General features: G+C 38.4%; 1 protein-coding gene across 2 annotated transcripts in view; it reads right to left on the bottom strand.

Moving 5' to 3' along the window:
• The window catches only part of IL17REL (interleukin 17 receptor E-like), a 49,378-nt gene extending 40,348 nt beyond the window's left edge, over positions 1-9,030 (bottom strand). For both annotated transcript variants that reach the window (XM_014963485.1, XM_014963486.1), the window contains exon 1: positions 8,892-9,030. In XM_014963485.1, the coding sequence (XP_014818971.1) occupies positions 8,892-8,993 (102 nt within the window). In that variant the 5' untranslated portion in view covers positions 8,994-9,030. The remainder of the gene's footprint in view (positions 1-8,891) is intronic.
• Between the last annotated feature and the right edge of the window lie 8,841 nt (positions 9,031-17,871).

The following is a 17,871-nucleotide window of genomic DNA, read 5'->3' as shown; positions in this document are numbered from 1 at the left end:
ATCCCACCACTTTTTTAGACAAAGAAGACCTAATTCCTATGTGAGCATTCTCAGGATCTTCTGTGGTTTCTAACACAGCAATAACCTTTGCATCTTTGCTGCTGTATGCATCTTCATCTTCTACCTCCACTGAGATGGCAGACCCAAGGAACTTGCTAGCACACTGTCCCTCAAACATTTGCATGCTGCCACCAGGCTTATCTCTAGCAAGCCTGCTTTTATCCCTTTCCCACTTTAAATCTGTTTTAAAGCTCCTTCACATGCCACCCTGCTCCCATGCACAAATTGTGGGGGACTATACTTGAGTGAAACTCTTTCCACTGATTTGAATGAACTTTGAATCAGATCCAAGTGGGGCAAAACTTTTTGCCTATACAAACTCTAGCTTTGCCCATGAGAAAAGCGTCACATCATTTCCAAGTAAGACAATTCTCTGTGTGGATTTTGCATTACTACTGGTAAAGTTTGCAATCATTTGCAAAATAAGATTTAAGTCAGCCAAATCTAAAAGAGGACTTAGGCACCTGAAAGATGATTTAAGCAAACTGTGGTAATCTCAGTTGAACATCATGATCCATAATACCCTATTAATTGCCACCTAACACTAGAGGCACCTGAACTTATTAGGCACCTACCTTCCTAATCTGAAAGCTCCCCGGATGCATGTAGTTTGGTGTCTAGTTCATGATAGCATACACCCGCTTGTGAGACACCCATCTCCACCATAATAGCAGGTGGCTGAAGGAGATCTAATAGTAACAGAGGTCAAACTAATAAAGCTCAAGCCTAGCTTTCAAACTGGAAATATTAGAAGAAAGCAGAATATGGGCATGTTCCATCTTTTATACTCTAGCTTTCAAGTCCTTACCTGAAGGGACAGCCAGGTTCAGCATCCTCCTTAACCTGAAGCAGTTCTAACCCTACGTTGTTTGTTTGCCATTCTGCCCAGTAAATGAGAGGACTACCCATGCCTCCTGTCAAAGCAGTGATACTGTGTAAAAGAAGAAACGAAAGCACGATGATCTGAGAGAAGGACAGGCAAGTCGCGGTTTAATTTTTAAACCTGAGCACTTTCAACATTCAAATGGGAGATCTGTATCCTACTTCAAAGACCACTTACATTTTATTTTAGACAATCATCAGAAAAAAACCCAGAAACTGGAGCTTTGGAAAAGTGGGTCTCAGCAGCTACTCTGAAGAGAGAACATCAAACTCTGGCTCATAACTCAGGTGCCTGGGCTCCAGAGAGTGGAGTTCAGACTAACCCGGAGCTTAACTTTTTCCCTTTTGCCTAACTTGAGGCAGCACGATGCTGAGCAGGTTTCTCACACTGCCCTGTCAAATCGCTAATGCTTCCTCATGATCTCCATTCAATCTGTATTTAATAACCTGGAACCATAGGAAAGGAGCAGGGTCATAGAATGGGTGAATGTTGCACAGATACTATCCTGAAATGTTGGAGGCAGAGGGGCTTAAAACCAAAAATGAACATGCTAATCCTAACCCTGCCAGCGTGAATCATACTAAAAAGTCACAAAGTCATACTAAAATTTAGAACAACAAAGCACACTTGGCAATAATTTCCTATAAAAGTTTCAAGACTTTGGAGGACGCCTTTCAAAGTCATGGAGAGAAATACAGGAGGACATGTTTCTGCTGTTTCTCTCTCTTCTCCTTAAACAGAGAAAAATCTCAGGTCTAAATAAACTTGGAACTACCCCTGACTATAGCTCTCCCTGCTGAGAAATATATTAAAATGTTTACTTTGGTTTTATTTTAGCCTTAGCTTGTTAGGTTGTTGTGTAAGGATGTAGGGCCATACAAATGATCCTTCAGGCCATACAAGAAGCAGTGGTAGTCTCGGATGGCAACCCTGAGAGGCCACTGCATTCCCTCCTGGTGCCACAGTATCAGTTAAGGAACTGCTTCCATTAAGGACTTAATGCTAAAAGATCCCTGACTTGCTCTAATTGTGTTACAGAAACACTCCAGTCACAGAAAAACGAGGAAAATCTTCTTAGTACATGTAGGTGATAAACTTTGCTTTGCAGCTGTATACTTGAAAATTTTGGAGAGAGGATTATTTCCTAACTATCCATATTTGTATTATTATGGCATCTGAAAGTCTGAATCCTACATGAGGAACCTTATACCAGAATCCCTGCATACAGGTCTTTCCTCTCCTGTCAAGACCAACAAAAGCCAAAAACACCTTTTGCTGAAAGACCTAGCAGTGTGAGTACATAAAAAATTAAAAACAATTCAAAATTTGCCATCTACAAAAACTCTACTGAAAATATGTATGCATTCCAGCAGAAACATTTGCAGTTTGAGATAACTGATACAGCAGCTAGTTATGAATAAATTTGGAAATGCTAAGGAAGAATAGATCATGTAAAATACAAAATAAAAAATAATTACTCATAAAGTCATTACATAGTCTATTTCTCTTTTTACTGTTAACGCATAATTTTGTAGGGGTTTTAGGGAGAGAAAAAATGGAAAAAACCACCAAGCTATGGAATAATCATATAGTTTGGCTTTATCTTGTGTATCTTCCATGTACTGTAGTTGCTAAAGTTAGCACAGTCCAATTAAAGGAGGCAGAGGTCCAAAAAAAAAGGACTTCCAAAGATGCAGGATTCTAACAGCTTTACAAGAGCAGCATTGTTTCACCTCACTCTCCTGATCACGCTGTTGCCCCTAGAGGCAGCAATAATTCCTGGGCATGGCCTCAGCTTAATAAACCCATCAGCATTCAGTACCTTCCTATGTTGCTTCATCCTATGCTTCATATTTAATGATAGCCCTTTTACTCACTGGAAACCACCTCTGCCATGCATTCTCCTAAAAAGTGTATGTGTTTTTTCCTCCCTAAATGCAAGAGAAAATAAGCTACAAAAGCAGACTGAATGGTAACAGAGATATAACCATACTCTAGCAATTATTCTATTATATATAAATATAATATATTGAAAATGAGGGGAAAAAATTAAAAGAACACATACTACTGACCAAAACTAAGTATGAAGCATGACACTATGATGAGAGTTGCAAAAATAAATTAAATTTAAAAAAAAAAACACAAAGAGGGAAAAATTTAAAGATATTAAAATTTGAAAGATAATGGAGGAAACTGTCATTGCAGTCATGGAAGGAAGAACAGCGGGTTAGGGAGACGAGGAAGTGGGAAAAAGATCAAGGAAGTTTGCATATGTAGGGATGAAAGGGAAAAACAAAAGTGGAGACAGTGCAATGTATTAACTGCAATAAATTCTATTTCCTCAAAGGTTTTCCAAGAAAAGACAATGAATGCACATCCAGTACTGTACAATGTTGTTTATATGATTCATACTTTCTGAAAATATGTAGGCAAGTAGAGGCAACTCCTGACAATCAGTTTTCCAGAAATGATTGAAATTTACCACACATATTCAAAGCAACTAAGCTGAAAAATTTTCTTGCAAGAGAAAGAGCCACAGATAATTTGTGAACTAAAACTCTCTTCATTTTTGCATAGATACTTCCTGAATGAGATTGCATCTCGTTCGCTTTTCATGGTGAGTCCCATATTTTGCCTGCTGAAAGGGTAGGATATGCAATACATATCTGCTACTGTTCCAAAGGAATAAGTTAAATATGACTTGAAAGACCATGTTTAGATCCCAAAAAAGAGAAAATGATGAATGAAAGCAGAGATGTTAGGGTTAGAAAAGAACTCAAGATGCCATCTACTCTACATTTCTGCCTGAGGAAGAATGACCTTTATCTGAGGCATGTGTGGAGAGCTCTATAAGGTCCGCAGGCAACCTATTCCAGTGCTCAGAATCATTAGTTACTGTGAATTTCCAGCTAATTCATGACCTCAGAACATTCCTACAATTGTGAAGGCAGGGTCAGGGCTGTGATGTGTTCATATCACACCTGAGTATACATGAATTTACAAGTTCTGCAATCATTCCTAGCCAAGTAGTTCAGAGCTGGTTTGGAACTTTCTCAGCAGCACACTGCTATTACTGGCATATTTTCTATTTTGTGTTTTTAAGATGGCAAGTAATTTCCTGGTTTCCAAAAAACAGCCAATTAATGTTAACAAAATCAGACACAAAGTTTTACAGGAAAAAATATTTTCCTGAGAGCATCAAAACTACTATGAAAACATCCCTAAAACCTAGGGATCTTTTGTGGGGATGAGGGTAACGCAACCCATAGAACTTCAAAAGATGATCAGAGGGATGGAGCACCTCTCCTATGAAGACAGGCTGAGAGAGCTGGGGTTGTTCAGCCTGGAGAAGACAAGGCTCCGGGAAGCCTTTCAATATCTGAAGGGAGCCTACAGGAGAGCCGGAGAGGGACTCTTCGTCAGGAAGTGTAGTGACAGGAGAAGGGGTAATGGTTTTAAACTGAAAGAGGGGAGATTTAGATTGGATACCAGAAATTCATTCTTTACTGTGAGGGTGGTGAGACACTGGAACAGGTGGCCCAGGGAAGTTGTGGATGCCCCATCCCTGGAAGTGTTTAAGGCCAGGCTGGATGGGGCTTTGAGCAACCTGGTCCAGTGGGAGGTGTCCCTGCCCATGGCAGGGGGGTGGAACTAGATGATCTTTAAGGTCCCTTCCAACTCTCTCCATTCTATGATTCTATGATTCAACCATTGCTCTTTTTGCAAATTCTGAATTGCAGAGCTTTCTCCATCTCGACCTCTCCTGAAAGAAGTGGTGATAGGTGCTCTAATAACACTGGAGAGTTCTTTAAGTCCCTGCTTGTACCTGTCACTGGTGTATTTTTCTCAGGAGGTGAGGAAATGGGTCAGTATCACCAACCAACTGGTGACATAGGACACAGCAAGAAACATGGAAGGTAAGTGTCTCATGTCATTGCCAAGCTATTTTTGACCCTAAGAGTAAACGTAACACAGAGTCCAAGGATAAGTCACATAAACTTGCTAAACTGTAGCTCTCCTGACTCGCAGTAGAGAAGGGAAGCAAAGATATCTAAGCAAATGGGTTAATATCACTCAAATACAGTGACTCAACATGATTGAGCCCCTGAAGTATGACTGCTTTGACTAATGAGTACTTAACACTTAATTATAGTATTCAAAACACTTAATTAAAAAAACATAATTAAGACATCACACAGGAAGGTCAGCACTATTTTGTACTTGTGAAAACTGGAGAAAGGAAATTACTTGAATAGGGTCACACAAGTGAGTCAATGACAGGCAGGGATGCAAAACCCAGGCTTTCCATCAGGGGCATGCAGTGCATCTCAGCAAATATTAGCTGAGGATATCTATTTATGCATCTCCACCAGTCACCAGGTATATCAATACATTCGAAAAAACGCTTATGGTGAATCATTATCCTGCGCTGACACTTCACACTGTACCTCTCCCTCACTCACTCTGAGGAAGCCAGGCCTCTGATCAGTCTCTTTAGACATATTCCATGTCAAAAATTAGTTTTTCACAGATTTTAGAGAACAACTGACCTATGTCACCCAGATTATCATGTCCATTTTTTAGAGGCTTGGGATCACTTTTAAAATATTAATTGCTTACCTAGATAGTGAACAAAGAATGTCAATTTATGTCAGCTGACATAGTGGCCTAAGGGCTGTATTGTATCACTGATTTTGCAGTGCGTAGTATTCAGCAAGAATGCACTGATCCATGGCATAAATATCCAGTAAGGAAACACCACATACTTCAACTATGAATAGCATGAACAGGCAGCAGCTATATCAAGAATTTGCTGCCAATAACCTTTATAATTGCAGGGAAATCCCAGATTCAGTTCAGGGTTTCCTTCTTTATCCATGGACTTTGGAAACATTACTACATTTAACGGCAGACAATACAAATACTATTTCATAGTTTTCTGAAGAGTTTTTTTTAATGTAGTGCTCTTGATCTTAACCAGCTGTTGAGTCAAATTTGGCATATGCCTGTTTCTTTGTGTACAGCCTGCAAACAATGTGGATTGTAAAATGAGTAGGGCACAAACACAATTTCTATTGCAGGCTGGGATTCCCCTATGCTTTTACAGTGAAACTTGGTTGATAACTGTGTTTGCTATTGGGTGAGGCATGGAGACCAAGCCCATTGCATTTAACCTTTGAATACCAGAATACCATGTGAGCTCTAAAGCCAAGCGATTAAAATAAGGAAGAAGAAATAAATCATAATACATAATAAAAGCTTGGTTGTTCCTTTGCCATCGCTCAGCCCACAATTGTATATTTCCATGCTGTTCAAATTTTCATGTAATACTTGCATAAACATCCAACGTTCTCCCAGTTTTTTCTGTATTGAACAGAAGTACATTTTGTGGCATAGTAATGAAACCTGGATATTGCCTTATATGCAATGATGTCTTGCTGAATACTCACAGTAAACTAAGAATGATTCATAAAGTTGTAGTAAGATCCAGAATCTAAACACTTCAGTGTGAAGGGTTTTTAAGTCACATACCTCAAAACAGTTACATCACTATTTCCCTCTTAAGTACAACTAATGCTTTACTCTGATAAGGTGGACCCAAGGAGGTGAAAACTCATTACAAATATTCAAGGGACATAGCCACCTTAAAATGGTCAAACTCAAACCTTATTAAACCTGCTCCAAACCTTCTGACAGTACACACAGTTTGAAAAATACAGAAAAATTCATATTAACTGCATTCATTCCCCTATTGCTTTGTGAAGAACCACACAACCTCAGGGTTCACTCTGCAGAAGAGAAATCCACTATACAAACAATTTTCTGTAATACTCCTTTGTAGCAATAGCAGCTACAGAAAACTTCTGATAGTTTTAAAATTACAATATCTCATTATCACATTAAGCAAATTGCTAGAAAAAGCAGCATTGATTCTCCACTTTGTGGTCTGATATGCTATACATATATGTTGCAGTACACATGTATTGCACACAAAGGCAAATTGTAACCCCTGGTTAGTGGCCCTATAAAGACCATTGAGTTATAAACTATGGAGAAGATAAAATGTTCCCTTTTAAAGTAATTCAGGTAGGAATGGGCTTGAGGGCACAAATTCTGGTATATTATGTCAGGAAATTGAAGTTATTTCCAAAGGAAAAGGAAGAAGGATTTTTCTCTAACAAGCAAGTCATAAGACTCTAAAGTTCATGTAGCTAAAATGCTTTGCACTAGATTGAAAATGCTAGGCTGGCAGTAATTTGTCCTGTTGAGATCATTATTGTTCCCAGTCAGAAAACATTTTTGTCTTAAAAAGTCATTAATGCATTCAAGATTCTACTGAATACAACTAGCAGAAACATTACATAGAGAACATGAACTGAATCCTATCTCTAACATCACAAATGATTGATTGACTTCATTATACTGGAAACAATGTATTTTCCTGTAAATTTAAAAAAATACACCTTTCTCAGTTATCCAGCCTTCAATATTGGAAAAATTGTAAGACAAACTCTTAAGGCAAAAAAAGGGATCCAGCCTATCAAATCTCAGGGTTGTGTCTGTATCTTAGGCATCTAGCAAATCGGTCTTCTTACATACATACCTAAAATATGACAGAGAAAGGTGCCCTTTAATGTCCCCAGAAATAAGTCCTATTTCCTACACTGAATCCCACCAAAAAGGTGGATACTGCTCTCTACATGCTTAATCATACACTCTTTAGAGGGATCAATTAGAATGCTAAATCATTTCTATTTTAAACTCTCATTGCAGCAGACAAAGGATCATTAATAATTTAATACACGTGTGCTTGCATTCATAAACATAAGTACATACAAAAACTTGAAAAGTGCTCAGGTACATCCAGAGATCTCATGACTCATCTCATCTCTCGTGACTATATTTGATTATTCTAACAGCATTATCTAAGTGGATAGAGACTGCAGAATTTGAATGCAGGAATGTTAAACAACCTTAAATATAGAGGGTGAGGGTTTTTCCCTCAATCTAGTATTTCATAAGCATCTTTATTCCTGATATTTTCTAGGATACACATATAAAATATATAATAAATTGCTGTAGCAGTTACTAACTTAATATCTGGGCAGTACCATTACATTTAGACAATCTTTAGTATGTCTCATTGCCTGTCCTAAACACTGGCACTTTCAAGCAGAAGTCTGTACAGACAGTCAAATTCTTTCACGCCATCAATTCCACTTCTCTGTAGCAAGTACGTAGTTATCATCCTCTACTAAGACTAAAAGTCAGATTCCCTACTATTTTATCCTTTTTTTTTATTATTTATCTTTCAATTTACTATATTCTTACAGTTTCAGAATGCCAATAGAGGCAGACTATCACTATACTGCCCCTTTGTGGGGATATTTGGAAACATACAAAATCGAAAGCTATTAATGAGATGGTGTGGTTCACACTCCACTTTTATGCACATACATAAGTCATTACATTTAATACTGCAGTTACATTCATCCCACAAAATGAAAAACAGGTTTTACTCTTTCTCAAGCTTAATCCATTTATTCACAGGAAAGTCAGTGTTTCGTATATTCCTAACATAATTAGCAATTTCTGAAACCTCCTGTGCCTCCCTCCCCCATCTCTCTGGCACCACTGCAGTTGTAAAAACTGACTCTCAAAAGTAATGAATACGAATTAAATCATCTTTTTCAAATACAAAAGACAGATTAAAAAAAGGTACTCACAACAGCAGTCGGAAATAAGCTAAAATGCACTCTCTTACACCCTTCCTAATAGTCAGCTTTGTCACTTGGATACTTAATTCAGAATGACAGGAATACAAAGTGAACATTCAGGACAGCTGAAATATTTTCCCATTTTTGCTTTCTAGCTTTTCTTACAATTATTTTGGCAGCATACAACTACTATATTAATAAATAGCAAATACAAACAAGTAAGAGATTACCTGAGAACACGAAAGTCCACATTCTTCAATCCTGGGAATAGTCTGACAATCAGAATTCCAAAAAAGAATTATTAGAAGAATCTGAACATGAATACTTATCATCCTAAATTGAAAAAAAAAAAAAAAGCAAAACCTCAGAAGAAACCTTCTACTCTGACAATTCTCCCTCTCGTGCCAAAACTTTAATATGAATTTTAGTCCCTCCCACAGCACCTCTGAGCTCCTCCCTCTAAAACTTTCCAAAGATAGAAAATTGCTAGTTGTGGGAAATATAAAGCATGCTCAACTCATTTCTTATGTTCCATAGTGAAAAACAGGAAATCTGAATCTCTGACTATCACAGTAAAAGCCTTTTCCTTCTGGATTTCACCATGTCAGCATTAGATCAGTTTTAGCAAATTTCTTTTCTGTAAGTTCTATGTATGGGAATGGGAATTTTGTTTCTAGAGTGATGTACCGGGCAAGTTCAGTGGAATCCAAATGCATTCTTATGTCTTCTTATTTTCCTGGTTTTCTATTGCATTGAATAAAACCAGCTTTGCTGAGGTTGGTATTCTTGGAAGACTGTTTCTTTTTCATCAGCAGGAAAACCAGATTGTTTAACCCTAGAAGTCTGTGCCTTGAACTTACTTCACTTTTTATTTAATTGTATCAACAGAAGCCCCTTGTTCTATAGCCTATCTCCAATTTTTGGATCTTTAACCCACTCAGGAATAAGCCTGCTTTGCCACCAGCTCTGAAAGCAGGGTAGGAGTGAGTCACACCACCTCAGTACCTGGAAGCACAACACACTGTCCAGGAATGCCTTGCTACCTTGCATAGTCCCACTACCCATTCCAAGAAACACACTCTCTGGTTCATCTGGAAGCTATACGTGGTGTGTTATACCCATAGGTGGAACAGGGAGCTATTCCTCCATAGTGAGGGCTGGCTCACAACTAAGAGAGATATCTTTCAGCAGGACAGTGCCAGAACCCAAGTCCTCAGTGCTCCTGCAATACCTCTTACATCAGTTACAGTACGGAATACACAATTAACACTATCTGCTCAGATCTGTCTTTACCAATACTTTTCTTAATAAACAGGTAAAAGACAATGTCGACTCTGCCAATGTATCTACTATACTTGTATTTTAAATACTTTCCTGTGAGTTCAGTTTGTAAATTTTCCACTATCTTTTGGAAGATAAAGAGCAGCATCAATACCAGTACTGAACAGCATTTTGGTTAAAAAGTAACAATTAAATTTTGTAATCTATACATAAAAATACACCAGACCAAAGGTCTACCCAGTCCACTCTCCTGTGCCCAAAGGGATCACTAGCAGATGCTTATGAAAAATACTAAAGAAGTTAAGTATGCTCCTTTTGTGGATTATTTTAACGTATATGCTGCCAAGTTCCAATGACCTGGATCTTATGGATATCCTAAACTGAAAGTCATATGCACATCACTGTTTTTAATACCTGTTTCTGAACCTTTCTTACATGAATTTGTACAACTCCTTGCATCTATTTGTCCTTTTAGTTTTCAAAACTTCTTGTGGCAATGAATTATACGATTTAACTATGTTTATTTGCTTTGCTTTGATTTTAAATCTACTTCCAAATAGTTCACTTGTGTTCCCCCTTGGTCTTGTTTTAGAAAAAATAGAGAATGCCCATTCTCATCTCACCTTTCCCAAAACAGTCACAACTGTATTACTTTTAGTATATCGCCCCTAATTTTTCTAAGATTAGGAATATACCTCTTCATTTTTAATATACTCTCTTGTAAGATAGGAGGTCCCGCACACAATATTTAGGAGTGAGCAGAACAAGGATCTTTTACACAATAGCATAGTGATGTTGATGGAATCTTCAGAAGCATGATGTCCCTCTACCAAAAAGCCCTCTTGACTCTTCTTAGTGTATCACTTACCAGTAAGTCTACTGCAAGCAAGCCAGTTCAGCACACACCACAGCTAGTAGTTTTGCAATTTCAATTTCAATTCCAATTTATGGTACCCTGCAGAATACTCTTTGATTACTATCTCAGATATTAGTCTTTTTCTTTTGGATTCTTTGTTTTAAACATAGATCTGAGACAATTCCTCCAACTCACCCCTTGGCAGGTTCCCTTGTAACAAACTCCACTACGAGCAAGCACACACTTCATTCTTCTATGCTGTCATCAAGAAAAAGGTGTCCTTTCATATCTCCATGACTAGTCAGCTCCATTGACTTCTTAGGAGTCTTCCTTCTCATCTTCAGTTAAAAAAGGATGGTATTGACCTTTCTTAAAAATGTTGCATTGGGAGCTGCAAACAGATATTTTCTTGCAGGTAGCATTTTGGGGGATATCTCATATACATACTGTTCCAACTTTTCCCTACATTATTTTTAAACATGCTCCTTGTGCCTGGAAAGCTTCTACCCTTTCAACTGCTCCTTTTAATTTCCTTTTGGAGACTTAGTCATTTTGTATAGTTCCTTTTTTACTTACACAGTAGCATAGCATTTTTTTTTGGACATTGAACTTGTGCCACTATTGAAGAGCAGCTTTTTGAGTGGCTGCTTGGAAAGGGACCAAAAGTTCTTTCTCTTCTTACGGGATCTGTGATTATTTGCCCTAAGCAAGTCATTAGTAGTGTTTACAAATTTAGTTTCTGCATCAAACCTTAAGGTAACACTCCTCCAGTTTCCATACAAATGACTGATGCCGTTCACTTATTAAGTTTCCTCTTCTGTTTCTGGTATTTCTTAGCACACCTCTGACATGTTCCAATAAAGCGGTTAGTAGCACTGTTCTAACAGTATAGTCCTTCTATGCAGGAGCAGTGGTTCAGTCCAGACAGTTTCTGTAATACCTGTTATTAAGTTCAGGAGGCAACAACCTTATTGTTACTTATATTACTTGATAGTAAGCTTTTTTAAAATCATGTCTAAACTAGCACAATCTACTTTACCATTCCTACATAATTTGTATCCTGGAATTGCAGTGTTCACCCTTTGTTTTTAATACCTCCGGTTACAGAACACCCATGAGGCTAATATTCCCACTAAAACCTGGGCAGTGTAATAGTTACATGCCATGTTTTCTGAAAACTATAATTTATGTAGAAGAATCTGGTCTAACAGCACAGAAAGTGAACCATATCCTGGGCTGCCACAAAAGAAGTGTGGCCAGCAGGTCAAGGGAGGTGATTTTCCCCTCTGCTCTGCTCTGGTGAGACCCCATCTGGAGTACTGCGTCCAGCTCTGGGGCCCCCAACATAAGAAGGACATGGACCTGTTGGAGCGAGTCCAGAGGAGGGCCACAAAAATTCTCAGAGGGCTGGAGCACCCCTCCTATGAGGACAGGCTGAGAGAGTTGGGGTTGTTCAGCCTGGAGAAGAGAAGGCTCCAGGGAGACCTTACAGCAGCCTTCTAGTACCTAAGAGGGGCCTACAGGAGAGATGGGGAGGGAGTTGTTATAAGAGCATGTAGTGATAGGAGGAAAGGTAATGCCTTTAAACTGAAAGGGGGGAGATTTAGACTAGGTATCAGGAAGAAATTTTTCACTATGAGGGTGGTGAGACACTGGCACAGGTTGTCCAGAGAACCTGTGGATGCCCCATCCCTGGAAGTGTTCCAGACCAGGTTGGATGGGGTTTTGAGCAACCTGGTCTACTGGAAGGTGTCCCTGCCCATGGCAGGGGAGTGGGAAGTAGATGATCTTTCAGGTCTCTTCCAACCCAAACCATTCTATGATTATATGATCTATGCATGTGAAATTTATAGGGCCTTTAGCTCTTAGGCTCCCTGCTCAAATGGGGCTCTAATTCTTGATAATAATTCTTGAAAATAATTTCTTGATAACAGATCCCTTTTATTCCTTGTTTCTTACTACACATTACTTATATTTTAATCAACATTTGTCTTGTGTTTGACTTTTTTATTACTTCATCCCTGAAGAAGAAATAATAGCACATTATATACTATCCTGTTTCTACCAACCTTCTCTACATCTTAATAATAAAATCTTAAAAACACCTTTAATAGGAAGTACCTGCTTTTGCACTTCGGTAATACAGACACTTTGCAACCTAAAGCATTATTAGAGCACTGGTTACAGATACAGAAAAGCCAAAATCTAAACATTTCTCAGTCCAAGAAGGTTTGAGTCCAAATCTTGCACATTTCAGCCAGGCTGCTTAGGGGTTTTTTTTTATAAAATGCAGAGGCAGACCCTAGAGTACAGAGAAAAATCCAGTATTTCCCATTCTCTATTTTCTCTTGGGTCTAGTCTGATCCACGGACCATCAGTCCAGGTCCCTTCTTAATTGCTTTCTGGCTTGACAAATTTCACATGCTCGGCTACACATTCGGCCCATTTCAAGAGAGACCGATAATATAATTCCACCACTGCTCAATTGTGTTCAAGAAACATTAAATGGAAATAAAAGTTAGGACAGGTGTATCATCAGACAAACTTAAGCAGCCAGGCATGGATTTTGTGACTTGTTATGTAGGAGTTTAGGCACAGATTTCTACCTTGGCTATATATTTACTGCCTTTGTTGAGATGAACATGTCAATGACTAGGCTGGAAGGCATGTCCCTGTCACATCCATACTGGAGAAGCCCCAGCCTTCTTTGGAGCACAATAGCTATATTCACACTACATTTTGCAAGAGTATCCTGTGGTACAGCACTACATACTTTCATGTCTCACCAGCACAGGCACGCATATCTTATTACTATTATTCCAGCTGTCTTGAGATGAAGGGCCATGGCCAGCACACTCCCACGGCTCCTCTTTTAACTTAGTGTGCAGTCACACTGCCTGCACCAGGCAGCAGACATCTTGCCTCAGGGCCCCTCACATCAACCACAGGACAGCCCAGTGTTTGTAACTTAACAGCTTTTTGTCATGTTGGGCAAGCTCTGGAGTGGAGCCGTGTGGGGTGCTACTGTCATCACAACAATAATTCAGAACTACTTGGGAGCTGCTCTTTTCCAGGAGTGTGCCTACATCCCCTGTCCAAAGTGAGCCTGCACAGGCAGGGCAGGTACCCAGTGGTGGTCCCTAGCAGGGCACACAGGTCCCACAGAGCCACAAGACAGGTCAGTGCAACAGGAGCTGCCCAAGTGCTCGTGTATTCAGCATGTTATTGCTTCACAGGCCATGAACAACTGCTCCTTATTTCATCTATGTGATCCAAGGCAACTTCACTCACTTCCCCAACTCCATCTCTTTCCTACAAGAGTGACAAGTATTCAGCAACGATGGCAAACATTACAGTAGGTAGAACCTTAGGAGCATTGCCTACAACCTGCAGAAGCAGTCAAAATACGCACTTCAGGTAGAGGCTGGAAATGTCATTCATGCACAAGTCTGCAGTATGAGGGGCAAAGGAAGTGCTCTGTGGGATGTGAGAAGGCTGCTATTTCCCCTGGCTCATGCTGTACTATAAGCAGGCACTTAGAGCTAGACCCAATGTTGATGAGATCACATAGTTTTTGCAACTGAGCTTTCCATACATAGAAAATTGGCTACAAATTACTGACTCATAGATCTATCACCTTCTGTGCCAGTCAGGGACGCTCAGCTTTTGAACTAATAATGCTGCTAAATATTTAAGGGTTCTGTTTAAAATATTGCAAGTTAGTTGTTAATGATAAATCATCTTCAACATCATTTTATTCTCATTTTACAATACGAAACAAACCAAACAACCCAGAAATAAACAATGCTCTGAATGACTTCAGATGTAGGGACAGGAAACAGCTCTATCACCTACCACCTTGTCGTCCATCTTTTCTGGATTGGGGTAGGCATTCATAGATAAAAAATTTTTATATTTATCAATATATTTGCAATATATTGTAAGGGATCAGTTTTCTTGGTAAACTATTGCTCATTAAGCCTAGCAACCCCTCTGGACATATCTGTCTGTCTGTTTCATCTTACACCTAGCAGGTAAGTTTTAAGCAAGTGTTTGCTACCTTTGGTATCGGTCTGGTTGTGTGTCCAGCACAATGTGACTTGTATCTTTTACAAAACTGTAATGAAAATAGCAAAACCAGCTTCTGTCTACATACATTATACTCAGTTGTATAAACTGAATACTACTTGTATTCTAGTTGTATAAACTAAATTCTACTTTTAAACAAATTAAATGAATGCATAGAACAAATACCAAAAATTGTAACAAAATTAATAACATCCTCAGTAAGATTCAAAAGCACACAAAAATATATTGTCACGACATCTGTATAATACTGGAAGAAGGAATTTTTCAAGTTCCACAGGAAGTCATAGGAATGTTCTCTTACATATGCAATTGACTTAAGTCCGTCATTTTAAACAGAATCTGCTACAGTAATAAAAAATTTCTCAGACTTTAGAGCAATTTCTAGAATGATCTCTCCTTGACAAGAACATAATGCTATAATTTCATACCTGTTTCCAGAGAAATTAAAATTTTTATGTATCCTTGTGCTTTTTTATTTTTATTTTTTTTTACTATTGGGAACAACCTTGTTTGTGTCTTTTTGTACTCATGTACGTAATCGTGTCATGACTGGGGCTGAAGGAAATTTGGTTGGGCTGATGTTGATTTTCATCACCTATGGCTTAAAGTCCTGCCCGAGAATGAAACTGGCTCCATGTGACTGAAAACTATTCTTCCTGGGTTCAAGAAAATATTGAACCATCTTCATGGTATAGTCAACCTTTCTGTTTTAAAAATGAGATTTGAATTACAATAGGACTTTGGGGCCTTTACTGTGCTTTTCCATTACTTCTTCCTCCATCACTACAATTATATTGTAATTATTATAAGTAAATGTGTACAACTGTGTAAGAGGCTGCCATGGCAATAAATTCAAATTGCAACCATGTTGGTTACATCAGTAGGAAAAAAAATCCAACAGCATTTGTCCCTTAAAAAAAGCACATGTTCACTACAAGCTAAATCCTTGGCTACTTTTAAAAATAAAACAAAATAAAGCATGACTCAAGAAATACCTTTATCTGTGTCTACATCTCTCTTGTTGATTTCTTCTTTGGATCCCTGTGGAATTCTACTGTTGGCATTTAAACAACGCACTTGAAGGAGAAAACAGAAGCTGCTGTATTCCAGAAGTCCTCTAAAATAAATCACATTATTGTAAGTTCTGTTTCACTAAATCTAATCAATCCATTAAAAGGATTCGAAAGTAAAGAAATTCCACTGCCTCCTTACCCTCTGGAAATGAAACACTGGTAAATCAATCCTTTGACCAACCCTCAACCTACTATAGAAAAAGATTCTGTTTGGGCAGTGGACTGGCACCAGCCTCCTTACTCTAAGGCATTTCTCTGAACTGTATCAAGCTTTAAAATTAAAACCCTGCCAAGTTCCTCTTCCTTATGTCATCAAACATTCATTTATGTTAAATACATTTTAAGACACAGAATGCTATTTACATCCCACTTAAAAAAACTTAACATTCACTTAAAAAGTTCTGTATGTGTGGGCTTTCACATTTTGAAGACAGTAAATCTGTGCCCATACTTTCTGAACTGTTGCATAATCTCTTTGGTTTTATACTTAACAACAATCCTCCTAATGAAAAGGAGGAAATTAGACTCTGGGGAAGTCCAGTGAAACAACCCATTATTCTGCGTGGAAGTATAAAAAGGGAGGCATTTTTTTTCCAGACTGTATACACCTCCTAAGATCATCCTATGCACTGTGGCCATTTTCCACTTCAATAACAGTGAAAATTTAGCAGCAATATGTTTCCTCTAAGCCTTTCAGTGGTGCAAAATCAGCACTGGTGACCCTGGCCAAGGTTTTCAAAAAACTTCAGCTGCTTTACCAAAGTGGGCCGATCGATGGAGCTATGGAGAAGCTTAAGGCAAAAGTACGTACTCTGCAAATTAGGCGTTCAGCGTAGTACATGCCCCTTCAAACTCTTTGACCTTATAACTGTTCTGTGTACTGCTTACTCATAGTCAAGTATCATAAACCTTCCTCAGCAGATGATACCAGTAAGATAAGACTATTTTAAATTAACTTCTCAATTATAAAACCAAAATACTTCTTTTTTCCCTGCAATGCCAATTATTTGCTGTGCTTAAAGTATCTGTGATGCAAGCAACACACTTCAGTGGCAGAGAACCTCTTATCCTGAAAATTTAAAAAAGGAAGGCACTGTCTTCAGAGGATTAAGCTATTTTCAGCTGTAGTACACATGAGCAGCACAGCTTTCAGAAATGTAAGAAAAAAAATATGCATGCCCTTTTCAAATAAACGATAGGCTATGGCTGAGACCCACTAGCTGATCCATCTCAAAGGCATTGTAAAAATTACAACTTGTGCAACTTAATAAAAGAAGCTCACTTTGAAAAGCTTGTAAATTTCATTCTTTTCTCTCATGCAGTTGAAAGAAAAGATTACCTTTTTAAGGCCAAACTCGTTATGCAAATTACACTGAAATACAAGCTAGTGTTTAATAGCTGAACAACTAGACTCTACCTCACCTTTCTGAAAGATTTTGAGGGTAAACAACATATTTTGAAGATTAAAATTTTTGTTTTCTCCAATACCACGATAAGAGCATTAATCTGGATTTCACCAGCATACCTAAAACAGTAGTTTTCGCTTATATATATCTTCTTGTAGGACTGAAGATAGACAATGAAACAGCAGAAAGTGTCTGACTATATTTGATGTTGCAAGGTGTTGAGTTCTCTGAACTGAATTCAACACAGTATTTTAGCACCTGTTTTAATGGTAGTAGTTTAATAGAGATACACATTTTATATGGGAGATGCTAATGCACTTCAGTAGATATGGGAAAGAATCCAGCACCTTCCTGCATTAAGTTGCAGGTACATAAAAAAAAAATCCTGGTTAAACAGTCAAAGGATGAACAGATTTACCCATAAAAATCTCCCTTTTCATCTTCCATGCAAATACCCTAAGAGGGGATAAAGGGGGAAGGGGAGTTGCTTGAGATTATCAGTGTA

The sequence above is a fragment of the Calidris pugnax genome, unplaced genomic scaffold (assembly GCF_001431845.1).
Source record: "Calidris pugnax isolate Ruff unplaced genomic scaffold, ASM143184v1 scaffold44, whole genome shotgun sequence".
Lineage (NCBI taxonomy): Eukaryota > Metazoa > Chordata > Aves > Charadriiformes > Scolopacidae > Calidris > Calidris pugnax.
The sequence above is the reverse complement of the archived record's forward strand: the minus strand, read 5'-3'. Positions and strand labels throughout refer to the sequence as shown.